We start from the raw sequence: 26,937 nt of genomic DNA, 5'->3' as shown, positions 1-26,937 counted from the left end.
TTGAGCTTAAAATAGGCCCTGGGAATTAGTGGTATGAAATCATGAAAACTGCAAGTCTCTAAAGAGAGAAACAAATGGATCTTTTTGAATCGGCATCTTCGATTGCTTATGTTTCTGTTCTTTTCTTTTCTGGCATTATTCCAAAGAAAATAGTGGATTAAGTTTGAAGTTATTTTCCTCTTCTTCATGTGCTGATGAGGTATCATGGGAGATGTATCTTAAAGAGGCTGCCACACTGCAACCGATCCCAGCTTTGGGCAACAGACGCATTTTACAGTCCCCATCCTTTCAGGTAAGAGCCTCTGGTATTGTCCAAATCGATGAAGGGAGCGAACAGAGGAAGGCCAGATCAAAGGCAGGGATGAAAAGGAAAGGAACAGATGGAAAAACACTGATCTGATGTGCCTGTATTAAAAATACCAACAACTAATAAACACGCTGGTCAAATGCTGAGCTCAGACATACAAAGTCAGCTGTATAACCTTCATAACTCGTGCTATTTGAAAGGAAATGTTTAGCTCAGACTGCTGAGCCTTATCTAACAAAATAGTTTTCATTTTCTATCATTTTCTCAGGTTCTCCTGGAAGGCTACAGTAAGTTTATTTATCAAAAACTGGGACAGCTCCTCTGGGAATAAAACAGTCATAGTCCTATCATCTACTGAAACTTCAGAATGTGCACGTACTGTCTTGCATCTCCACTGAACTAAAAAGCCTGGCTGTCTGCACAGTTTGCTGAAGCCTTGGATCCCAAGTTCCAGTCCAGAGAAAATTTTTACAGCTGAGTTGCATAACATCCTGACAAACTGTTTATAATGGAAGCACTGACAGATCCTCAACTGTATGCTTACAAGTTCTTTGTTTCTTCTCATTTCTGTTCAAATACTAATATGAATGAATGGCTTGAGGAAGAGGGTGATGCAACAAAATGGAATATAAAGGTATTCTTCTGGAGGTTTCACAAATATTTTTAAGGCAAAAATCAAGATATAGAACAGCAAATCCAAACAAAATCTCTAAGACGCTGGATTCTAATTTAATTATTTTTTTTAAAAAACAAGAAGTAAAGCTGCTACAACAGCAATAATCTAAAGAAGGGAAAACCAGAAGGGAGTTGTTTATATAGAGCATGACTTGCTAGGGAATTAGATTTAGCATTACATTATGTTTTCATAAAAAAGACATTTCAAAACATAACAGCAGCTGCTAATACGGTTCATTTATCGCATAAATGATGTCATCCACTGGGTTTTACAAAAGATCTTTCCAAGTAGCGACATCTTCCTCTCCCCCTCAGTCACTGCATCCAAAGCCCAGGGAAGCCAGACTTTTTCAGCAGACTTCAAAGGACTTGGAGTTCAGATCCACTATGAGCACAGTGTGACATCCACAGAAGGATAACTGAGACGTGGAGCAGGTCCAGCATGGTGGCTGAGGGGTCGGAGCTGTCTGAACCATTGCCACCTCACACCTTCCCTCCACAGTTCCTCAGGCTTCCCTTGACTCTCATCAAGCCAGCAAATCCACCTCCACAAATCTGCCCTTCTCTCCTCACAGTCCTGCTGCGCTGGCATGTTGGCTCTCCATCCCACATCCATCCTTTCCCTCAGGGCAGCCACAGCAGCCTTAGCTTGGCTGTCACCTCTGGGACCACACTGCTCTCTGCACCTCCCGCACTGAGGAGGCCAGTCAGCTTCACTACAGCATCACCGACACAAACACAACCCCCCCTTCCCCAACCTCACAAAAGTCACAGGTGAGTGGAAATTTCCCAATTTTTGGTTCTGCCACAAAGACTTGTGAAGAAGCACAGAGCAATCTGCAGCTACTTCCATGACCTGCCTGAGGACAGGGTTTGATGGTCACACAGCTGCCATGCAGGACACGCCAGCCCTGGCCCATGCCTCCTCCCATCACGCTGCTCAACAGCATTACTTGCATGCACGAGTTCGCCCCACACCTCAGCAGACTTCAGGTCCTCAGGATAGGTTCTTCGCTTGTTCCCCTTGATTTTAAGGGGAACATCCCCAGCTGCACAGAAACACGTGTGAACATACGTGAGCGTGCAGGTACACGCAGCACCCACACTCACCTTTCCTGGTGCACACATGGTCCCGTCCAGCGGAGGCCCTTTCTTTGTTTTGCAGAAGTAGGGGTTCTCGGGGTGGCTACACCACAGCTGTTTGCAGGGATCAAACGTACGGAACTGAAACACAAGAAAAATCAGAATGGACATCGCATTGAGAGCGCTCCCTCTGGAAACTGCAATAGAAGCTGCAGCATGGTGGGGGTTTCCCTTTCCTAGTTGTAAAATGCCAGCTGTCATCACTGATTCCTGAGAAACACTCTGGTGTCTGTGGATTGAGCATATCTGAGCTTTCATACAGAATCATCAGTGACTCTGAAGTGAGATGCCACCTGCATTCGATGGAACAAAGTTGGGCAAAAATGGTTTTACACTAGTGACCAAAGGCAGACTGGGCATTGGGGAAATCAGTTCCCCCAGACAGTAAGACACACACTGCCTTTTCTCACAGCTTCTCCAAATCCTGTTGCTTCATTTGGCAAACAAAACAAAAAATCATGGGAGAAGGAAACGAGCTGCTCAGACTGTATGTAGCTCAGCTGTTGCAATCACCTCTTTAGGAGGATGGAAATTTCAGTTCGGGGTCCTGATTCAATGAATAAATTGGCATTTTACCTACAATAGAAGAGCTTGTATAGGAGAAGATGAGAACCACCCACCACACAATACACTAAAACATGATGTCTGGACATGCTTTTGGGTATTCTGAACAAAGAAGAACAGAAAGTCTCTGTCCCCAGGCTCTGGAGAATGGCTGTAAGAAAAGACCCTCCTTGGCTGGGACATTCTTCCAAGGCAGCATCAGTGGGAATTGTGTCAAGACACAATACCACAGCTGATACTTTAAAGGTTCTCATCCATTATGCAGAGACACCACTTGGCATACATATTCCCGCAGATGGGAATGAAAGCAGAAGTGTTATGTGTTAGCAGCTGCCACACCAGCTGAAAACACCTCTTTCCATTTAATATTTTGTCCTACTTGAGGAGCTGGAGGAGGGAGGCACAGCCCTGCTGCAGAAGACTCTGCTTTCGGAGGCCAATCCACTGAGAATTGGCTAATCTTGCCTTGCTTCACATTTAGATTTTGTCTCTTGTTTTCCTGGTACAAGAAAGTCCACAATGTCATCAAAAGTCCTTGCGAGTTGCTCTGCTTGCTGCCACACTTATTTTCTCATGCTAGGCATCAAAATGCATCACACTTTCCATAAAATTGGATCATAAAAACATACTGCCCTTTGTTAGCACAACAAGATGTGCCACCAAATCCACCTCTTTCACATCTGGCTGGCAGTTTTGTAGCAGAATAACTATCTGCCAGCAAGAGGAGGCTCAATAATGCAGCAAGTTTGTTTGCTTGAAGTCTACAACTATTTATGAAACTACAGAATTATTTCTGTAACTCCAGTTTAAAGAAAAAAGACAGAGATACTTCAGTTGTTGTTCCTTGCTTACAGCTCAGTGGGCACGTCTTTCCTTGTGGGCTTCACTACACTGTCCTCATTAAGGACATTTCAGAGACACTTACAACACTCCTGGATGAGAAAGAGCAGAAGCCAAACTTAAGTACTCACAGCTGTGCACATCATGTACCCCAAACCAAAATCAAAACGGCACTGCTCATTCATGGAGTAGTGAATTCCTGGCAGCTGTGGAAGGGAAGGCCAGTCGTGTTCGAAGGGATCATCACGCAGACAATCATAGGAACTGCAACAGGCAAAAATTACAGTAACAGATGGGGCTATGAGACTTGCACAGTGTTTGTGGTTTCATTGCCTTTTTGTTCCAAACAAAACAGAACCTACGATTTCTCAGATGCTGGTCGTGAAGAGCAGCTAATATTGCAATTAAGCTCAAATTAACTTTATCATGTCGTATCCAACTTTAATGGATTCTATATTTTTTTTCTGAAGCCCTTCCATTGTAATTTCCATTTAGCTTGCAGGTAAATTCCTGTCAGTCTCCAGGGTCCTTATGTGAAAGGAATCAAAGGAAGAATCCACATGAGACCAAGAAGAAAAGAAAGTTTAATTAATTTTCCATTTGTGAAATTTCTTGCTGCCTGCAACTGTCTTTCAAGTGAAGTTTTAGAAGCAGAGGCCAGGGCAACCATCTGAGATTACCACTAAGCTTGCAGTTTTCCTGTGTCCTTACTGAGAAACAGCAGTGCATTTACAAACATGTACTTTCCTGCCTGCTTTAAATGCTCAAGTTTGTTCCCTCTCTGTGTTTCTCCTGACAACTCTCAGCTCCATCCATACTTTGTACAAAGTTTCCTTCCTGCGATGAGTATGGGAGTTTCTCCTCTCCTTCTTCTAAGTTGTGAGGACATAACGTACTGGAATCACACCTGAGTCACGTGGAGGACAGAGGGTTGATGTTAATAGCACTGAATGGTTAACACAGCGTAATCAGTGGTTAATTCACAAGACCAACATGGCTGACTATCTCCAAAATGTCTCTGAGTTATTTAAAAGACATGAGGACACCATACACCAGTCTATTCTTGCAACCATTTAGGTTGCCTTGAAGATACCAATAGCTGAAAGCAGAATTTTGGTTAGATCTACTTCAAAGCAAACCATTATTCTGCTTTGTTATAAGATATTTAAAAATAGCTGTATTTAAAAGAATGTAAAGCAGCCCTCTGCACCAGATGATTTTTATTTAATGGCTAAAGGTCTGAAGGATCTTGCTAATTGAAACAATCATGTTTCCCTCACAATGTTTTTATTCCTTATTGCCTTGCCTAAGATCTCTAAGATAATAAAAATACTGACAAAAAAGACTGACTCATGTTTACTTCATGTATTTGGCTGCATTTTTTCCTACTCATTTTCAGGTTTTGCTAGGTATCTTAGTAGTTTCCCCATATTTTTCCATATGGGGACTTGGTCATAAACAGCAGAGTTTGTCAGGGAACTCCAGCACGGGTCTAGTACCCAAAGTGTCAGGTTCAAAGAGAATGCAAGGAGCATGGATGGAGATGTATTCAATAGCATTTAGGGTACTTAAGGGAAAAGTAACAACTGAAGGATTAATTCTAGCACCACACTTTTTCTTTAGATATCTATTGAAGTCAAGAAAAGCCCTGAGCACTTAAAGGCCAGGGTTTCCTCTTTAGGCAGCACCATCTTATCATTGACAGGCAGCATAAGCAACAAATGGCCCTTGAAACCAAATTTGCTATCTGCAAGATAGATGTGAGACTGCTGGGTAGCAGAACACTCCTCCAGCTAGAGGTTACGTTAGGGAGGGAGGGAAGTGAGCAATAAGATTCATAATAGTGTCTTCTCATAAGCCCTGAGAGGACAGCATATATACTATCAGTGTTCAGAAAATGAAGAGATGTAAATGAAAGGAGAACAATTTAAAATGGACTGAGCTCAAACTAATTGAGAACTTGCATTATAATTTACAATTGATGGGAAGGCATCTCATTCCCAATAGGGTGGGTGGGATTCTTCGTTTGCTTTATTCAACCCCATTTCAGTAATTAACAAAAGGATAAAGCACAAACGCTAGATGCAGAATTGTTCCTACATGCTTCCTAATCAAAGAAAAGAGGCTGCTTAACAGCTACTCACTGGAGATACCGATTCAGCTCTTGCTGGCTGCAACGAGACCAGTGGAAGCGATGAAACGCAGCTTGCACGAGGGGCGCCATGATGCTCCCCAGGCGGACTTCATCCCCACATCTGTTCCCTTGGCCGTCGTGCTCCATGCCTAAACTGCCCCGCACAGGAGAAAGCCAGCACAGTTACATCGCAGGTGTACCCTGAGTGCCCAAGGGCTTGTACCTCCCAAATGTCATCAGCAGTTGACTGCAACAAGCTTCTTAAGTCCCACGACCCTTGTCCACACGAGCAAAGCCATGAGAAATAAGACAGGGTGAGGCTGAAGCTAAAGAGCTAGTCTGTAGTAGTTCCCACGTAGAAGCATTGACCCTTGAGAGCAGTTTCACATGATTAGCTTAATCCACTTTCAAAATAGACTAAAAATGCCTTCTTTGGACTTCTGTGCACATCCGCATTTGTGAATTACTATGGCTAAACAGATCCATTTCTGGATTAAGGATCTAGTCCACTCTCCAGGAGTATTAACAGAAAATCATTCATTCTCCAATCTGGAGCTATTCAGGAGCTTATCTAACTTCTAAAAAATCAACCTTAGCTGAATTTGAAGCGATTTACTATTGTAGCCAAGTCTTTTGCATAGAAAAAAAATGACACCACACTGAAAGCTAGTTCAGACCAGGTGCTGTTGTTGCCCAGTAGCAATCCTGCATTGTTTAAATGTGAAACAGCCTGGCAAGTGTTGGGTGCTTTCCAGAAAATTAACCCAAGTTACAGGTATTTTTAAATTTCTTTTTACTTTATTATGAATATGTTTTCTCCTTTCCTTTGTTAGGATCTTATATTGCATTTCTTTACAAGCACTGTTTGATTTACGTGGGCGATAGCTGTCCATAATTTAAACCAAATTAACAGATTGGGGCTGAATGTGATCTGAGGGATTACAAACATTCTTCAGTGGTATCTCTTTTAAGGCCGTGTATTCTTTTTAATCCTAATTCAAAAATTCTGGAATCAAATACCGTCTGGGTAACAATTCTATGTCCCTGTCTAATTAAGATATGTTTACAGTGATTTCAATAAACTTTGACACTTTTTTGTTTAAAGCCCTTAATAATTCTGATACAACAAAGAGAAAAGGGCCTGCAGGCTTTCTTAGGGAAAGCAGAATAGATGAGAACTGTTTGGAAAGAGCCTTTTGGGAACTGCTGTTCTACCAAAGAGAAAATGGGAAATCAGTGGGTGTTCCCTGCACACAGGCAAACTACAACACTCCAGGAGAAAGCAAAGCGCTGGCAACGGCTGCCGCCCGGTCATTGGTTCTAGTCACATCAATGAGTAAAAGGATTGTATTTTTTTATATGAGAGAGATAGAAGAATTGTAACCTCAGTGCTTGACACCTCGTTTCTATACAGTGTTGTGTCCTTTACCAGCAGTAACATATACAGATTATGTGCTTATTTAATATGGATTGTTTTCAAGAATCATATATTCCACTGACTCAATGAGTTCGTATTTCATCATTATGAGTACTTTACATTTCCATCAGGAGACTATAATACATCATTCAATCTACTCTCACAGCAGCCCTGGAAGATATTTTATTAGCTCTTTTTTCCATTTCAAAATACCAAAATATAAAGCTTACTTAAGATCATAAAGAAAGCTTTGAGAGAGCTGAGACCTAAAGCCAGAGCTAACCCTGAATATTGTTTCTTAACATAAGTTGCATCTTTCCAACGTCATTGGTGTTTGTCAGTCCCAAAGACATTTTCAGATTAGACACAAGATATCCACGGTTCTACTCACACATGTCCAGTTTCATGAGCCACCACAAATGCAGATGAAAAACCATCTTCATGGTTGAGAGTGCAGCTTCGAACAGGATGACACATTCCAGTGACTGGAGCATAGCCTGTGAGAAATAGCAAGCGTTCCAGAAAACGGACAAGTATGGAAAGGCAATGTGGTGAGAAGCTCTGAGCAAACAGATGTCTTCTGTCGTGACACAAATATAGTTGAAGTGGTCCTCTCAAGAGACCTCTGCCCCGGACATTTAATAGTGTGCTCCCTCATCAATGAAACAGATGAAAACAGCCTGCTGAACAAATTAGAACTATATTCCTGGCTCACCAAGAAAACTGCTGTTACCTCTAGGACCATCCTACAATTGTCTTCTCTTAAGTGCATGAAGCACCAGGGGAAAAGGACACCTCATGCTGCTGTGCTGACAGCAGGTCTGGCCAGCCCAAAAGGCACGGGGCAGCTCTCAGATTTATCCTCTCCAGTGAACAAACCCAATCAGGCAGAGCCCTGAAAAAAGGAAAAAGTGGACAGCACTTGGCCCTGCTTGTTCCAGCCTTCTTCATAATGATATTTCTTGGCAATCCTGCTGGAACACGGCATCAACTTCAGAGACTCCTTAATTTACAAAACCTATTTTTTAATATTTGGGTGTTTTCAGGACTCTTTACATACACATCCCATTTTCTTGGCTTCATCAACAGCAAGGAAGTGATCCAATAAATAATCCCACCAGTAAGAAAGGATAAAACAATAAGTGAAGCAGTTACAACTGAAAATGGCCCTACGCAGAGCTCCTGGGGAAAGAAAATGTTGATGAAAAGTCAACAAAAGATACACAATTAAACTCTGCATGCCTTGCCTTGCTAAGCGACAAATACAAATGCAAAACAAAACCTGATCTGCATCTCACCTTGCATGCCAGATGGACCAAAATCCTGCCGCGTGAGGAAGATCGCGTGGTCGTGATACTCCGCGTGCCCAGTGTCAGGTTTCTGTTGCAAGTAGGCCCAGCGACACACGTTCTCCAGGCTTTGTGAAGGGTTCCCAATCTCTATCAGACTCATAGACTGCACATGTGCAGGAAGAAAAAGAAAAAGACAACAATAGCTGTTTATTCAAAGCTTTGGCAATTTTTTTCCAACTTGTTCAGGCACTTGACTAAACACCCCGTTTCCATTACAAGTTTGTTCTTAATAAAGAGACAATTACATTTCAGAGAAAAAAATTTACTGGTTCAAGTTCACAGTTAGATTAAATGTGGTTTCTTCATTTAATGAGGTCTAAGTTATACCAAAATAATTAAAAAAAAAGATGTAACAGAAGAAAAATAAAAATATGGACATCTTAATGACAAAACTGATATTGTATTGTGCTGAGTGTTATTATTTCTGTGCCACTCTGGCACCAGTTTGCACCATTGCTTCCAGTCTGGACATACAATTTCTGGATGGAGCCCACGCCCCTGTTGGAACTGCAGCAGCTCTTGGCTGGTGGAGACAAACCCAGCATGGGGACGGGTAATGCCTAATGGTCAAGGGAAGCAAATCACAACAGCAGCAGCCAGCCAGCACCCTGCCCTGCTTCATCAGCCACTTCTGACGTGAAACCGAGCTGTTAGGGCTGTTTTGTCAGCCCTTTGAACACTACTGGGTGCTCTGTAAAGGTAAAAACTAAGTGGACTTTTTTCAGCTGTACTTGAATCAGTACTTTCAGAAACGGACTTTCCCAATGACTGCCTTTTAAAGTGCATTCCCTTTATCCCATTCCCTATCTGAAGATCGTTCAGAATCTAGCCCACTGTGGTACACTGTTCTCCCCATAAACCGCACGTTACACTGGTGGTATGCCGATATGGCTTAGCTGACTCAAATGAGCTAACATTAGGTGCGATGCAAAGGACAATTCTCTTGAACAAGAAAGAGAAAGGTATTTTTAAATCCACTTACTAGATTTACCTCTTTTCAAAACAGTACTTAAGAATTCCCAGCTAATTCAACTTAATACTGCGCATTGCTAAGACTTAAGAAAGCTTATTGTATGTGGGATGCTATAAAATGTATGACTAATTGACCCATCCCAGGCCTTCCAGGATTTGTAAGAACTACATATGTAAACCCTGGCTTTTCATTTGCAAAAATTATATTTCCATGACAACACTGTAATCATAACACAAACCACTACAATTTACATGCTATACTGTACTGTAAGCATTTGTCATTCCAAAATACTTAATGTAGAGCAAAACCTAGCCTGGGCCAAAAATAAGAGAAGCAATATAGTTTGTGTTTAAATACAGATGTATTTGACGTGTCCTCTAATTGAGCGCATGATGAAGTACACAGAGTATTGACTACATGAAAAAGAAAATCCTCAAAGGGTTGTGAAAAAACAACTGGAATTGATAAAAAAGAAAAGAAGTCTGCCAAACTGAGGTCTAATTTTGGCAAAACTGGGATATTACAATCCTGCAAATGTTCAGAAAAACAAATTAATAAACCAAATAGAGGCACAGTTTGGATTCTGATACCACTGTGGAATAAAAAAGTTGTAACATAATCCCATGCTGGATCATACTGCTTCCAGCCATAATTCCCTTGGAAATAACTGTATTTAAATGGTGGGACAGTTGTGGTACCGTTATTGCATCTTCGTATATTTATAAGAACAGACTTAAACAAACTTTGAGTGACTATTACAGGGTAAAATCCTGGCTCTTCAAGCAAAAATCCTATTCAGTTAAATAAGGTTTTACTATTGTTGAGGTCATTAATAACATCCATCAGTGGTAAAACAAAAACAAACAAGCAAACAAACAAAAAACCAATCTACATCATCTCCATGTTGTTCTCATTTCTCCAAAGCTTCACAAAAGAAATCAATCCTTCAAGGACTTCTGTGAGAAATCTTACTGCAAGATTGAAAAAAGCAAAGAATGCTGTAAAATGAAGTTGAGAAATCTCAAGTCACGTGTATCATCTGCTAATAGTTCTTTGTCTCATAATGACCTCCTCCTGTACCTTCTACCAAATGAAAATCACTGCATTGTGTAAGATGCATTGATCAGAAAACAAACAAAAAAATACACACTATCAACATGTGTTTTATTTAAGGGTATCCAAATATTTTCAAAGAAATCTCTGCATGATCAGTAAACAAGCACAGAATATAAAAAAGTCATTATTTTCCAAATAACCACTGTTTTACAGCTTTCCTCTGTCATATATCACCTCTTCCCTTCCCACTAAACTGAAACCCTGCGGGTGGACTCCAGCACAGAAGTGAAAGATTAGTCTCTGAATGAACAATGCCGCAGCTTGCAGCACTTTTCTGATGAACAGCAAGTCTGCCAGACCAGCCTGCCGCAGCGCACCCAGCAGCTCCCACCGTCCGGGCATCCCATTGGCATCTGGCATGAGTCAACAACTGGTTTTACCATATACTTAAGTCAACTCCGAGAGCAAAACCACTGGTTTAGTCCAAGAGCATCTCAATGCTTATTTATCAAAACAGTGATTTCAGAGTTTGTCTTCAGGCAAATGGAAGGAGCACCAACTGGTTAATGTGGAGCATTGTGGGGTTTTTTGCCTCCAACACAATGGGGAAAATGAGGAAAATCCCTTTGGCATAAGAGGGGAAACTGAGAATGCACAAGTCTATAAAACATGTTTCAGCTGACGGCTTGACTTCTTTGCCAATGACACAATTTTAGCATCAGAAATGTGGCAAGTAAAATTGAGCCTTACTGCTCTTCTAAGTTGGGAAACAAGGCATCCAGTAGGAAGTAATTATTTTAAGCGTGTATGTGCTACAGATCTAAATAGCAAGTCGAGGTTCTGTGTCAGTGAGGAGTACTTCCACAGAGTAAGAGGAAAAACTCAGTCTACCTGCTGAGTACTAAAGTCCACTGAGCGCTCAAATCATCTGCCCGCTAATCCCTCATCTTCCTTCACTGTAACGTAGCAGCCTGAAAAGAGAAACCCACTTGATTCACAACAAATTTTGCCCTAAATTCCTACTTTTTGCAATTTGTCGAGGACTTCCGAATCAGAAAGGCTCCAACAGCACTAACAGTGAGTACTGCGTGGCCAGGGAACAGCCAGTCTAGGGTCCAAGTCAGCTTCACAATTGCTCTGGTTCAGACCACGGACCACATCAGCCACAGTCCTCTGCTGATAGTAGGCAGTGGGGTGCCCCGGGAAGGAAACTAGAGGAGTGCAAGTATAACGTAGTATTTTCCTCCAAATAGCTTCCAAGGCTCCAGTGGTCTTTAGATCAGAGATTTCCTGAGCCAGACATGTCTTTATATTGCATTTTTATTCCCTTTTCCAGCTGCCTCGCCTTCACAGATAAACACTGTCATCCTGCAAGGAAGGAGCTTAGGAAATCATGGGACCAGGCACAGCTTGTTATTAGACAGGGCAGATGTAATATGTTTTGTAAGGATGTTGTCCAAAAAATTTACTCTCATAGAGATATCAGATAACACTTGATATTATTTTCTGTTGGAAGTCAATGGGGAGCTTTCATCAGACTCAGAAAGGCCCAGCCCCTTACCGAATGGACGAAGCGAAAGGAGAAGGAGGAAAAGAGATGAACTGCGTACAGTAATACGGGCTGTAAGTAAAGGTAAAATCCCTCTTTGTCAGACCGCAAACAGAGAAAGTCTGGGGGCTAGCAGGCTGCATCTGGAGGTGTAGGTGTTACTGTCGGCCAGCAAAGGGCCCACACTGTCAGGAAGACACAGGTCCTGCAGCTGGCTGGGAGCTCAGACCTGGCTGGGAAGGACCTCTTTCCAAACAGGACAGCAGGCCTGTGGAGAGCATTACTCAGCTGATCAGCAGGAAAACTGCCAATGGAAAGAGAAACTTTCCTTCTCACAGCAAGAAAAGCAAAAAAATCCGTGGGCATTTCAGAGAACTGCTGATGGAAACAGATGGAGATGTCAGCCAAGAAGTGGGAAGGCCTCAGTTGGGAGAACATCCCCCAGGCGAGGAGACACCACACAGGGTTACGAGGACATTCTGCCCTAGAGAACCAGCTGAGATGCTTGCTCTCAGAAATGCAGCATCTACTAAAGCCTTTCCATTTTCTTCTTTTTTGATTCTGCCTTAATTTCTTCTCTACTCCCTTCCTTCTTAGATGGAAGCAGCAGAAAAAAACTGAACAAAAATAGAAGAAAACGGAGTTGCAACTACCATTTGTACAAAGCGGTTGAGCAGGGCAGTAAGAAATGGTTGAAAGTCGTTACTACATAGATCCAGAAGCCTCTGAGCCTTCTTTGCTACATGCCTTGTCTTTTGGGAAGTTATCTGTGTGATATTCACTTCTCTGTTACAAAGACCATCATTTATGAAGCTGACTGGAAGGTCCTTCAAATACTTGTGGAGGTTGTTTGGCAAGTAAGAAATATGCCGATTTTTTTTCTTTAACAATTTCAAAGCTACTTAGAAGAAAACTGCAAATTTAGTCTATATTCTACCCAAACTTTTCAAGAATGTTCACGTTGCCCATACATGTGAAAGACACACTGGTATCACACATAGAACAGCAGCTTTCCTTGACCGTTTTATTCATCTGCCATTTGGCTTAACTGGGTACAACTTCGCGATGGTGTTGATGAGCAAGTACTTGAATTAAGTAAGAAATTTAGGCTGGTCAGAAGCTTGCTGGAAAAGGACCTTTCCTAACTCATCCATTAGGTGGTGCTCCAAGAGTACCAACGGAGAAGGCTTTGCTGCTCTTCAGTAGCTCCAGAAGAAGGAGAAATGCGCTTAACTCGCTAGGCTTCAAACCATGGTAGCAAAAGTTGGACCATAGCAATGCGCATATTTGGGAAACAATCTAACATATGACTTTCCCTTCTTGAATGTGTAAAGTCTCTGCAAAACACACTGTTTACATTGCTCCTACTTGGCACTTCTACTGTTTATTGGATATTCGATTAGATCTTACATATTCTTCCCTCATCCTGAACAAGACAAGCAATAAATAAATAAATATAATTATTGAGTGACCATGGCAACCGAACTAACAAAAATAACTCATTCAGCACACTGTCATTTTGCATTCAAAGGATTTGTACAGCTTTCTTATGGCAGCAGTTTGTAAACATTTTTCAGTCTCTAATTCTGTATAAATGTAAGCAGATCAGGAATACAAAGTACTGTTTATCTATCAGCCAGCTCTACAGTCTTCAAGGTCCCAAAAAAACACACTGGGAAATTATAAGCTATGAGTCCAATACATAAATAAGCCAATTCAACAATTTACCCAGATAAAACCCAAAAGTGATAGTATCTCCTCTCATCTTTATCCCCACACTAGACATACGAAAACAGTGCAAAAATACGAACAGCAGCCAAAATGCTATGTAGTATGTAGGTTCTGGCCTTGCAACTTAGCCCGTGCAGAAATGGTTACTGGAGATGGCCAAAGGCTGGGGTCATCTACCAATGTCAGTGGAAGACTAAGACACTCAACTCACATTAGTGACCTTCTAGTACAAGAAGAGGATGGAGAAGGCTCAGGGGGATCTCGTCAAATTAGGAGGAGAATGAAGATGACTGAGCCAGAGTCTTCTCAGTGGTATCCAGAGAAAGGAAAAGAGGCAATGGGCACAAAATGAAAGATAAGAAATTCCATTTAAATGCAGGAGTGTTACTGTAGTTTTACCGTAAGAGTGGCCAAACATTGGGAAAGGTTGCCCAGAGAGGCTGTGGAGTCTCTGCCTTTGAGGACATTCAAAGGCCAGCTGGGCAAGGTCCCAAGCAACCTGCTCTAGGTGACCTAGCTTCGAGCAGGGAGGTTGGACTAGATGATGCCAGCCGTGCTTCCAAGCACAGCTATTCTATGGCCCTAATGTACAGCTAACATACTCCTTGCATGGCCAGGCACAACTACTCTCAGCCAGTCTTCATGTCTTCTCAGGACAAGCAGAGACAAGGGGAGCACCCATCCCTTTCCCTCCAGTCAGGGTCAACAGCAAAATGTTAAGGATGAACACCAGATTTAAGGGATAAACCCGACTTCTCCTTCCATCCCAGCTGTGTCACCTGTGCCACCCTCTGGGAAACAGAGAGAAAAACCTGGCTCAGACCAAACCACTGTTTTCCATCCTGGCTGAGCTGAGAACATCTCCCCTGCTTGCATCAAGCTTAGACATGAAAAGGTCAGATGGCAGAGATAAAGAGGGCACCATTTTATGAAAAGATCGAAGGTAAAATCTTGTCCCAAATGAATGCAACAGGAGCTCTGCTAATACCTCAGACATAAACAACTGAAAAATCCTTTTCAGCTGAACAGCCCTTTCCTACGAGATTTTACTACCTTCTTCCTGAACTGCCATCTTAAAGCCATTCGGTTTTTCTTCCCTCCCCTAATCTTTCTGAAAGGCCCTCTGCCTTCGTGGTCAGGTTCTTCTTTCAAGTTGACCAAGTACAACCACTTGTGCTGGGGCCAGCCTTCGTTCATCGCTAACGTGGGGTTTTGCTCCCTAATGGTTGCCATCCCAGATGCGTGCAGAGCAGACACAGCATCCCTCAGCCCATCCCACCCTGTTCCAGTCAGAATACGGGTGACTCAAGCTGTGCATGTGGCTCCAACGGAGAGTTCAGCGGTGTCCTGCCCTGCCACATTCACATTTCCCAAGAAATAATGCTCAAAAATCCTCAGGTGGCTGTATTTATTGAAACCTCTGTGGTTCCTGCAACAGTCTTTCTGACTTTTTTTTTCATTAATAACTATCTTAATTACACCCATCCCAGCTAACGCGTGTGCTTTTCTCCGCCGCTGTGCAAGGGCAGCTCATCTGCACACAAAGTCACCATTGTTGATGGACAGAGCATGGGGCTGGAGCCAGGAATTTATGAGGTCTTATCCCCAGCCTGCCAGCGGCCTTCTGTGTGGCCTTGGAAAATAACACTTAACGTCTTTAGTTTTTTAGCTGTAAAACGGGAATAATCATATTTATTCATTCACCTCAAAGAGGCGATGAGAGGATTTTATGTAGTGCTCAGGATTTAAATGTTTCCAAACAAAATTCATAATAACCAGTCAGGGTTTTTTTTAATCCACCCTCAGCTCATCTCTTGCCATCTCCTTTGCACTTGGTGATAGTGGTTGCTTTGCTTATTCCCCTGAGTATTCTACAGCTAGCTGGATTACAGAGCCGTTAGAACCAAAATAGGTCTAAATGGAATAATTTGTCCAAACATGGAATTATATTCCATCTCAAATGTATCCACAGTTTCCAAAATTTGAAACCAATCTTCCTACTACTGAAGTCAAGAAGGCAGAAGCAAGCCAGCTCATCTTTTTCTCATTTGAAGAAAAATACACCACAGGTACCCTGTTTACTTACTTGCAGTATCCCATCACATTAAAAAAGCCTGTGACTTTGGGAGTCAAAGTAATGAAAATGCAGACAAATGCCTGGCAGCTTCTGAAGCCACCACAGACATGGAGCAGCCTTTGCAGAACACCTTCTTTCTTAATAAATGAGCGGGCACCAGCCAGGCATGGTCAAAGCCTTCACATCAGTTGCTCTGGCATGTCAGATAGCATTGTTCATTTTGAAGTGCTAAGAGGAAAGTAGGGAGTCAGGAAAGGGCTGGTAGCTGCAGTCCGCCTACCCCTGCGCACGCTGCCCGCGTCCCAGCCTGGCACGCCTTGGCTGCTGTTCCCTCGCTCCAAGTCCGGAGGCGATAACCTACACAAAGTCCTAATTCAGTAAAACCATGTCAGCTCTTCTGAATTTGCCCCTGAAGTCATTTCAACATGTGATCACCAAGGAACGTCTTCCATTTTTTCATCTTATCAGGGCAATTAATGCAATTACTGAAATTATTGAAACTTTTGGATGTACGGTTGCCTGTGTTTGAAAATATTAAAAAAGTACATTTCAAGGAGCAGAGTACCTTCAAGCAAGAACCACTGAAAAGCTGGTTGCTATGCAACCCAAGTATTATTGTCCGTATTATTCTTATCAACAGATGACATATTGTATAAAGTAATATAATCCTCTTTTAAAGAAAACCACACTACAGTAGAAGGCTGTTCAGGGGTGGAGAATTGGCAATAGCTCAGAGTGCTGTCATAAACCTGACAGTGATGGTACATACTTCATCAATTACAGAACCATAATGCAATTATTATGATTATTTAAATGGCACCCTTGATAATATATATAAATTGCCTACAATGAAGCAAATTAATCTGAAGATACCAGCTACATGCTTTCAAAAGAAATGCTTACCCAAACAAAACTGGGAGAATATTCTCATGTTGTGAAGCCAACCAGGCTGCTTCATTCCTGCACTGCCTTAACTTGTACACACGCCCTTCCTTTTATTATGCACTTTGAAGATCTATTCCTAAAAACTGTTAGTGCTGATGTGTGGGACAGTAAAATATTGAAGGCTTTGTTCTAATTCCTCAGAACAGGTTCAGAAAGCAAGAACTACACACCTTTTCTCTCTGTTTTTCCACCGCTAAATAAGCCCAACCCTACAAAGAGAAACCTCCTCACCTTCTACTCCCTGGTACTAGTCCTTTGAACAAGAGCTTCAAAAACATGAACATAAAAAAAATGTATTCTTATACAGTCAGGGCATGGAGGCCCCCACACCACCATGCAGAGGAGCTCTGAAATGATACCTTTTACATTCATCTTACTTTTTTCAGAAAGCCATAAATTGCCTTTCATGTAAATTAAGAATCAGATACAGAAATGCAAGAAAAATTATCTTCATGGTTATTTAGGGCAAGCTTGTGATGCTAGAATTATTCTATTTTATGCCCTGCTGAAACCAGCAGGATAACTCAGGAACTAAAACGTTGTCCACTGCAGATTACGGATCTAGAACCCAGAAGCAGACTACCCACAAGGAGATTACATAGTGCTACCCGCAACTGTTATTTTTGTGATGTGGCCAAAGACCCACCAAGAAGTGAAGGTTTTCATGCTCCACCCACTCTCCTCTCTAAAGAGGATTAATATGAGATTGATAACTTTCAAATTATCAATGGACAACACTTAAACCTTCACAAAAAAATAAAGATTCTTCAGGTTAAATGAGGTCTACAGTAGTTACAATCTGCCAGCAGAAAAATGGCAGATGTTATCAGAGCTCAGACTGGTGCAGTTCTATAGAGCTAAAGACGGACACACATAACAATTATGAAATACTTACGAAATAAGGACAGCAAAGAAGTGACTAGCCCATGTGCTAATTCTGCTGGCTGCTACTACTACTTTTATGGGAATGATTAGTCAATCTGCAATCCCTCAAATTGCAGCAATCACAAAGATATTTCAATTATTTTGTAATTTAAAGTTAACTACACCATGAACTTTCGATCACAAAATGACAAATGTGACCTTTTTTACCTTTTATTTTAGGACACACATCTGATTAAGCTTATCCCAAGCATGTAACTACATCATCATCTATATCACTGCAGGAAGGGCAGAGATGGATTGGTGTGTTCCCACATGGGGAAGCTCCAGCAGAACAATTCAAACCAAATCCAGTAACTGGTCTCCAGCAAAGTCCAGACTAAAATTCAGACCTCCCTCACTTGTGCCAGGGAGGAAAATTCTTAGCTGGTATTGAGCAGGGTAAACTGGTGAATGTCAGTGGAGCTTCACCACTGACACCATCTGTGCTGGCTCTTCACTGATAGCATTTCAGGAACTTGCATGAACACACGCGGAGTCTTCCAGAACCCAGGTTTGTTACATGAACATGCAAATGCCAGCAACTCCAGTCACAGAAAGGTACATCAGATTTTAACACTCTGCTTTGAGCAGCTGGGCATGCTGCTGTATGAGAGCGCACTAAAATTGCATGTCCTTAACCAAAGCATTTGTCAACATAGTCACATCGCCCTGTTCCTGCTTCCATGGAATTTCATGTTAATTTGGCAAAAACAGGACACAGGTACTGAACAGTTCAATACTTTTGAAAACCATTTAGTATTTCATTCCTCTTTACCCGAGTTTCACCTGTAGAGTAACCCCTTCCACAGAAACAGAGAACAAACCCTTGGTGTTCTTAATTACAGACCTGATCTGCAGAGCTCCTGCCTTCTGGCCCCTATCCCACAGAACTCACACCTAACTTTAAGCACATGTGTAGTCCCGTTAACGTTAGGCACAAGTTTAAATGAGTTCTTGGAATAAGGCTGTAGCCCTCAGCATCTTGCAGAACCGCTTTTGTGTTTACTGTCACTTACATACAGTTCTACCACAACACCTTGTGTTTTCTTTAGGAACCAAAATGTTAACTACGTTTCACAGATTATTTCAAACAAATCTGAAAAGATAGACTGCCAGAGCTAAGCAGCAGCTTAAAATGACACAGGGAAAACCCAGAAGAAATTGAAAGTATTTGAAATGTGATGTTCAAAAGATAAACAAATATATGTAAACATAGAAGTTCTTTATATTCATAGACCGGTAAGGACAATGTATGAATTAAAATACAAAGCTGATACACATCACCAGTAACTACACTGTTCATAAAAGAATGAAGTTCAGAGATATCGATGTCTTCTATTTAAATTAACCTTTACTTACCTTGCCGTGGCTCAGCAGGATTATCCTCACCAAGACAACATTAATGTGAGCACCCAGGGACTCATCATGATAAATTTCATTAACCTGCAAAAGAGTTCAGCACTTTAACCATGGTATTGGCAACAAGGAACTATGAAAGCAGTGATACAGCCGTACCTTTTATGCACTGCCATTAAGCCAAAGATCACTTTGTGATTCTACATAATACAGGAAAAATTCCACCAATGTAAGAGGGAATGTTTTCTTTTCTAAACTCTGCTGTAGCCTCCCAACAGCTCATAATTCAGGAGATCATTTAAAATCAACACATCATCAGAGACTTCATATTAACAGGTATTTAAGTGGCAGCCTAAGCATACCTAGACGTATCACAGTGCACCTACACAATGCAGCTGAGCCAATCCAACAGCTACTGATGCTAAGAGGGAAGATTCCCAGCTCCTCCCTACCTCATGGCAGTGGTGTGTCCCCAGCCCAGAGCCCAGTAATCCAAGCAAAACCCTGAAGAGCTCTCTGCTGGGCCAGACTGTGCATGGGGAAGGCGACAAGTGAGCAGAGGGACAGGACCTCTCTCCTGAGAGCCATCTGCTGGATGGGCTCAGCTGCACCCTGTAACTCTCCCATCTGGGACCCATTACATCACATCACACTTTGACAAGAGGATACACCTCCTTCAAAAAGTGTGGTTGGCCACATGGGCTGCCTTTATTGTGTGTCAAAACTAATCAGCGTTAAACTTTGCAAGCAGAACAAAAGCTACAAAATGCCAGCAAATTAAAAACTGTCTTCTCTCTTCACACTAGAGCTACATAACTGAACGTGCACATGGGGAAATCACCGCAGGAACACTGAAAAGAAAACTGTAAATATTTGAAGTAGAGAATGAAATGTGGATGTATAAAGATTACTTGGGAAACACTGCTACCAGCAAGCTAGGCAAATATTAACTGTTAGAGGCTGGTGTGGGTATTTGGTGATGCAGACTGCATGAGACGCAGCCAAACAGCAGGAGGTTAGCTTTACAAATTAGAAGAGGCAGATGAGTTTCCCTGCAAGGCAAACATCTTTCCTAAAACCTCCTTCCCTTGGTAAAGGTTGCACCAAACTGGACTGCTTTGCTGGCTGGACCTAAATTTCATTTATTCCTACAAAGTAGATTCATTACTACAAGCTAGTAAGTAACTTTCAGAAAACCTTTCATTAGAAACATAGTAAATAATGTCCTGTTTCTTCCATCAGCCCTAGTTTTAGTGGTCTGTCTTTTACCTCTATAAAAATCATCAAAAATAAATACATCAGTGTAGGTTTTGCTAAGCAATCCTCACTGACAGTTTAAAGTCAATTTTAATTCATTTTTATCAGTATTTTTGGATATTTTTTATCCATTATTTTAGGATATTTTAGGATACCATCCTAATTTTATGCCTGGTAAAACCCAAGTTTTCGGAAGTCCTGAGCATCCTCTGCCTGTGGTAAGGAGGCAGCGTGGCTGGACGGCGGCCCCAGGAGCAGGCATCTGCCTGGGCACCTAGGGAACGTGCTGTCGGATGCCCGGGATCCAGGCTCGTTGCTCATTGCTGAGCAGAACCTTGGCTAGAAGATGGTGGGTGAGGAACCCATGGCTACAACCAGCTTCAGGGGCCACTATTTACATTACAGCATAGAAGCGGCTGATCTGTTCAGATCTGCTTTGTAAACAACACCTTTGGAAATCAGATAATTTATTTACACGTCTATATAAGATTTATTTTCCTGTATTTAAAAATATCTTTTACTTTGAGGACCATTACCAAACACAGATTATAAAGAGGTAAAGCATAAAAATGCGTATCGCTTCACGAAAATTCTTTCACCCAGGAAAAAGACCCTTGCGTGTTGTCAGGGGAGGCAAGGATATTAATTTGCCTCGCTCTTCATGTAGTGGGAAGAGAGCACACACATTAAGGATATGAGGCTGAAATAGGCTGTAAATTACATATACATGAAATTATTACCAAACAAAAACTCCTGTGTATAGAGGACAGTAAACACAGCTTGTAAATAAGTACTTAATTAGTTCATAAAGCATAATCCAAATGACTGCACACCGCTCTCTCATTAACTTCCAGAATTTAACCTAAGCCTCTTTTAACAATAGTTGAGTAACGGAACAACCGTATCGCTGTTGCGTGCCAAAATGAAACTTGGCTTGAAAACGTTAATGGAACAGAATTGAAACACTGTTTGACTGTTCCTGCAAATGACATCTAACAAACAAACTGTGAATGAACAGAAAAGCACAAGCGCTGTAAAAAGCTGCTTGGTTCTCTTGGAATACTGGATTTTCTGCAAGACAGTGGGTCAATTCAAAACTCTGGGTCTTGGTTTCATTAATAAGGATGAGTCCAACCCCTCTTCACACAGCAGCTGAATTGAACCCTCTGCGCCCTTCTCTAAGACAAACCGTGGCTTTACTAGAAGTATCTCACTGCACATAGATAATACACTGAAATAGATGCTTTTCTTCTTTTCAGCACGGCCTAAATTGCACCTATTTGTTTCAGGAAATTATTAAAGGTAAGAGATCCAAGCAACTGAAAGTTGTGCTTTCAAATGTACATGAAAAGTGCACACACCGAAAGGGCCTCCACAATCCCTAGCTCAGATTCTCCAGATTTCTACCTGCTCCTTTCAACAGGAAAGCGAGTTAATTTAACGCAGTTCATTGTATAGGGCACAAAATGACAAAATGACCAACCAACCTGTGGTATCAGAAAGCTCCAGGCTCTCATCCAGCACAACTGCTGAAATGTTTGTTTCAAAGCAGAAATTATCATGAATATAATGAATATATGTGTTCAGATGTCTGTGTAATGAATACACATCGGTGTGAAAACAATTACATAGTACTTTTACAGCACTGCATCTCCGTGTACTTCAGTAGGACATCCTGGTTTACATCAACAGAAGAAAAATCATAGTCGATCTCCTGTTGTTCTTACATCAGTAAGTCTAAAATTATGTTGCTGCATAGGAAAAGAAAGTACACAGAGGCTGTCCCAATATCACACAGCTCCTGAACTGAAGGCAGTGAATGAATTAAATCTTGTTAGATGTCCTACAGTGATTCAGCATTTATAGAGGGTGATGAGGAAGGCTGGGTAAATCTCAAAGAATTCAAAGCATGGTGGAATACTGTAAAGAGACTTTCATCAGGCTATTGTAGTTCACAAACTATTTTGGGATAACTTTGGTTTATTTTTCTGGGATACTTCAATCAAAGCAAAACATGCATTTCTATTTAAAGTTTCTGTTCAGAAATCAGGTTGGCACAGATTGGTGCTACATAAGAAAAACAAAGACTTCATTTTTTTCTTCTGTCCCTCCCTGCTTATTTTATAATTCTTCTGCCCTGAGCAAGTTTCAAGTCAGCACAGTAAGCACATACAATACATCAAAAACCCCAACTAAAGACAAGCTAAGTATTTGTGAGATGCATCATGCTTTGTAACAGAAGCACTGCAAAGTTTTTAACATTGAGCAAAGCAGGGCCCAGTCCCTCAAGTGAATTTTGAAGTGTGCTATAATACAAATAGTAATAAAGAGGCTGCAGTTTTGCTAGTCTCAGCGTGGAGTGGGTTACCTACTGATACAGCTGGCAGGATTTTTAGGGAAAGTCAAGTGGTTCCCTGAATCTCTAATTAAACCAATGCACAACAGGAGAATTATCTGCATATTTTGGCAAGTCATTGGCAAAGTCATTCATGCAGTTTGAAGGAGTTACCAGCATTGCAAAGTTTGTTAGTGTCTGCTATGCAAAAGACAGCCCACTTCATCACAACATGGCTCCATCCCACTGAACCATAAATCATCGCGGCTGAACTCGTCCCCAGGCGCACCCTCTGCAGCGCCATGCACTGCACCGTACGGCTGGCTGAGCACCGCATCCCCAGGCTCCCTGAGAACGTACCCCTGGCGGACATCGCACAGTTTCCACCTCTGGCTACCATCAACCTCAAACGGATCTGACCCAGCTACAGCGGCCATCAGAGGGCATATCTCATCATTTGGAGAGGGCACAATACAAGATGCAGTTTATGCATCTGGCTTTTCAGTCACCTCAAATTGCTGATCCATCCAACCCAATTAGACTGCTCTTTGATCACCCAACATCCTTATGTAACTACTGTTGCAGAAACTACCGATGGCTACGTGCTCTCGGGCGGAGCAGGGACCACGTGTGGATCTCTGCCAGAGCGATAGCGGAGGAGCTGGAGAGCATCAATGTCTTCCCCATGGGATGGCAGAGCTCCTGGCAAGCCATTGTTTGAGCCCAGCCCGAGATGCAGCTCATTCATCAGATCATAATTATCTGCAGCAAAGCCTCAGTGCCTGGTGGGCATCCAGTGATTGTCTATTTCTGTAAGAAATGGCTGTTTTGAATTACAGAATAGGAACCAGAAATGTCATGGTGGATACTGAGCACAAAGTTTTGTAATCTGACACTCCCAAAAGTGTTCCCCTCTCACTTTATTTTTCTGTGCTCCCACTTCAAACGCCACTATCCTCTTTATTCTCATCGCCTCCTTTATGCTTTTGAAGATCCCAAACTAACATTTCTAACATTCCCAAAGCTTCATCTTAATCCCACAGGAATAACATTACATCAATTTCTCGTGAGATAAACTATGGTCACATATAAAGTCATCAGGCAAAATCCAGGGCTCCCAGTCTCCCTTTCTAGTCCTTACAAGGCATTTCCTCATTTCCTCAGAGAAGAACTCTTTTTTTCTGAAATCTTTGTTGAGCGTCACAAGGGACAAAGAATAATGAAAGCACACCCTACACATGAAACCTAAAAGGTCAAACCGTGATCTCAGATTTGGAAAACATATATCATTCTGCTCAAAACCACAGGCAACAGGCAGTTTTAGAAGAGCTTGGCAACGTACATCCTGAAGTGGAGGTAAGAATCTGGCATTTTGTATGCAAATATGGGTCCGAGTCCTGATTTACCTTCCGTGGTGTGAGAGTCAGTAGATGTTACCAAGTCCAAGTTAGCTGCTTCTGATCAAAATGAAAAACATTCCCCAAAGCAGATGTGTTGGCAATACACGGGGTAGCTTCATGTTACGGGTCTCTATCTCATCTTCGACTGTAACTTTGGCTTTAGAAAGGTCATAGACTTTGTTTTCTGACTTCATGACTAATTTATTTTTCTTAGTTCCTCCCTAAGGCTCTTGGAACTCCTCATTCTTGCCCACAAACCACCGCTCTGAGAAGTTTCTCTAAACACTGTAAATTACCTTTGCACCAAATGACTCAGTATTTTTCTGAATTACTGTCTCAAGACCACTTTAATAAAATCAACTATCGTATCATAAAATAATCAAGCAGATTCATTTATTATAGTACTACAAGGGATAAGGGCATGGTTTCAATGTAATAAATATGATGACCTCTTCAAATCTAAGTGGTTTGGTTAAGAAAAGCATCCAAAATTTGAAAGCTGATACTAATTACCCATACTCCATCACACAAACCACACTGTCACAACTCAAAAGTTCCTAACTGCAACCTTTACAGCTAAAGTTCATGTTGATATTTGGAGTAAAGGAAAAAATATCTGTAACTACCATCTACTTCAAGGATGGTACCAAAACCTGTGTGATGCTCTGTGCTATGTCCAACAGGGCATCAAGGCACATTCCAGCTAATAATAATGAGCAATGCTCACCTAATTGACACTGGAAATAATACCCCTGTGAAAACGAGTAAAACCTGTAAGAGTTCAGAGAGGGCGTTCTGCAAGACCTCCTCAAAACCCAATCACAAGTACAACTTCCACTGTAGTGTGGCAATTAAGATAATGAACAGAAATAATCTCATGAGGCCTCTTTAGAAACTGTTCTTCTCACTAGTCACAGCTACTGGTTTATAATGAACAGTCAAAACATGGAATTAACTCACATGCATATATTGAAGTTTTCAAACAAGCTGCAATTCAACTATTGACAGCTGAAGTCGCTCAGATGAATAGACCTGGACTTGCATTTGTTATTTGTGGAACTTCTTAGAGTTCCTTCAGATCTGAAGTGTACATATTGAAATGAACTGAATTGAAATAATGAGTATCAGTGCTTATGAATTACTTAGGTTTTTTTTAAATGCAGTCAATTCTATATTACAAATATTCTTCCCGTCTAAAAAAAATGCTTTTTATTTTAAGAAGCATGATTCTGAATACAGGGTGCACCATTATTTCAAAGTATTCAATCATCACTTTCTTTTTAACAGCTTGAATTAGACATGCTTTCAGGTTTTCATCCAACTGCCAGTTAGAAACCGATGGCATTTCTGCCCTTTCCTCTCATTAGGGACTTGCTGCTCTGTACCTGCAAATCTTCATCCCTCATCAGCCAGAGATACGAAAGCAGAAATCTCATCTATAATAGTAGTATCATGTTCAACCTATTAAAGAGGATGGATAACATATTCAAAAGTGCCTCAGGGCCACAATTTCAAAGATATGTAGTGCTGAAAGATGCAGGTGAAAGACTCCGGGGACTTTCCAAAGCCCCCAGCTGCATAACTCCCATTGACTTCAATTATTCCAATGAAAAGTTGTTTAATGTATTTGTTCTGTTCACTTAAAGTCCAGGAGGGCATAATCCCATGGGCTAATTTTTAAAACTGATTCTCACTGATTTCAAAGGCAAGTAAATGACTAAATATTCAGATAAATCTAGCCCAAAGTGAGGCATAAATCCTATTTAGAGTCTATCTCTGTTTGAAAGAATGGCAGTTAGGCACCTGTCTCCTTTGAGGAGATGGGTTTAGCATCGCAAACATTTTGGCCATATATCCATTACACAGATGTAACAGAGGCCAACCTCTAAATACCGCAATATCACATCTTTTACAGTAAAGGGATGGAAAGGAAATTAAAGACTTTTTCCCCTGAAAATTGTCCAAAAAATCAAAAAAGTTACATACTTTTGTAGACTTCTTCCAAAAAAATGCAGGGATGACAAGTGCCAGCATTTGAAAACGAGGTAGTTGAGGAGTTGAGGAATATTGTGGAGGAAGAAAGAAAAAGTATACAAGAAAAAGCTAAAACAGGGACCTCAATGGGGAAAAAAACCCACAATATGAAGAGGGGCATGGAAGTTGAAGACTTGAAGTCAAGACAGATAGAGCCAGTATGTTCAAAACCATTTGCAATTAAGCTTATTTCATGAGACTTTGCTATTTGGAATGACTGAAATATTGGAAGATCACTTAATCTGCTTCTGCCTCTTTGGGAAGTCTGTTTTGAAGATATCCATCCTGGATGTGACCCTAAACACAGGATTGTAGAGGCTGAAATATTCACCCTAATCAGTAACGCAGGCTCAGCCAGATAAATGTACTGGTGAGTCTCAGGTCTGCTGCTCTTTCACAGCAAGCAGCAAACGTCCTGCTTCATCCTGGAAACCATTTTTAAAAGGACTACGAAATGACCAGAGAATTTCAGCCCCAGGGCTGGCTACTACCAGAACCCACTTTAGAATTGTTTAGGTTGGAAAAGACCTTTAAGATCGAGTCCAAACGTTAACCCAACACTGCCAAGTCTCACTAAACCATGTATCCAGGTGCCACATCTAAGCACCTTTTAAATACCTCCAGGGATGGTGACTCCACCACCTCTCTGGGCAGCCTGTTCCAATGCTTGACAACTCTTCTGATGAAGAAATTTTTCTTCATCTCCAATCTAAACCTCCCCGGCACAACTTGAGGCTGATTCCTCTTGTCCTGTCACTTGTCACCTGGGAGAAGGGACGGACCCCCCCTGCCTACACCCCCCTGTCAGGCAGCTGTGGGGAGCGAGAAGGTCCCCCCTGAGCCTCCTCTTCTGCAGGCTGAGCACCCC

The 26,937-nt window shown here is 41.7% G+C and overlaps 1 protein-coding gene across 2 annotated transcripts in view; it reads right to left on the bottom strand.

Annotated features, from left to right (window-relative positions):
• The window catches only part of ADAMTS2 (ADAM metallopeptidase with thrombospondin type 1 motif 2), a 261,371-nt gene that overhangs the window by 30,618 nt on the left and 203,816 nt on the right, over nucleotides 1-26,937 (bottom strand). For both annotated transcript variants that reach the window (XM_055718997.1, XM_055718996.1), the window contains 6 exons: nucleotides 19,047-19,130; nucleotides 8,379-8,535; nucleotides 7,472-7,577; nucleotides 5,674-5,817; nucleotides 3,661-3,793; nucleotides 2,093-2,206 (listed from right to left, as the gene is read on the bottom strand). In XM_055718997.1, coding sequence (XP_055574972.1) covers nucleotides 2,093-2,206; nucleotides 3,661-3,793; nucleotides 5,674-5,817; nucleotides 7,472-7,577; nucleotides 8,379-8,535; nucleotides 19,047-19,130 — 738 coding nt within the window. The remainder of the gene's footprint in view (nucleotides 1-2,092; nucleotides 2,207-3,660; nucleotides 3,794-5,673; nucleotides 5,818-7,471; nucleotides 7,578-8,378; nucleotides 8,536-19,046; nucleotides 19,131-26,937) is intronic.

Source organism: Falco cherrug, chromosome 8 (genome assembly GCF_023634085.1).
Source record: "Falco cherrug isolate bFalChe1 chromosome 8, bFalChe1.pri, whole genome shotgun sequence".
NCBI classification, from domain to species: domain Eukaryota; kingdom Metazoa; phylum Chordata; class Aves; order Falconiformes; family Falconidae; genus Falco; species Falco cherrug.
The sequence above is the reverse complement of the archived record's forward strand: the minus strand, read 5'-3'. Positions and strand labels throughout refer to the sequence as shown.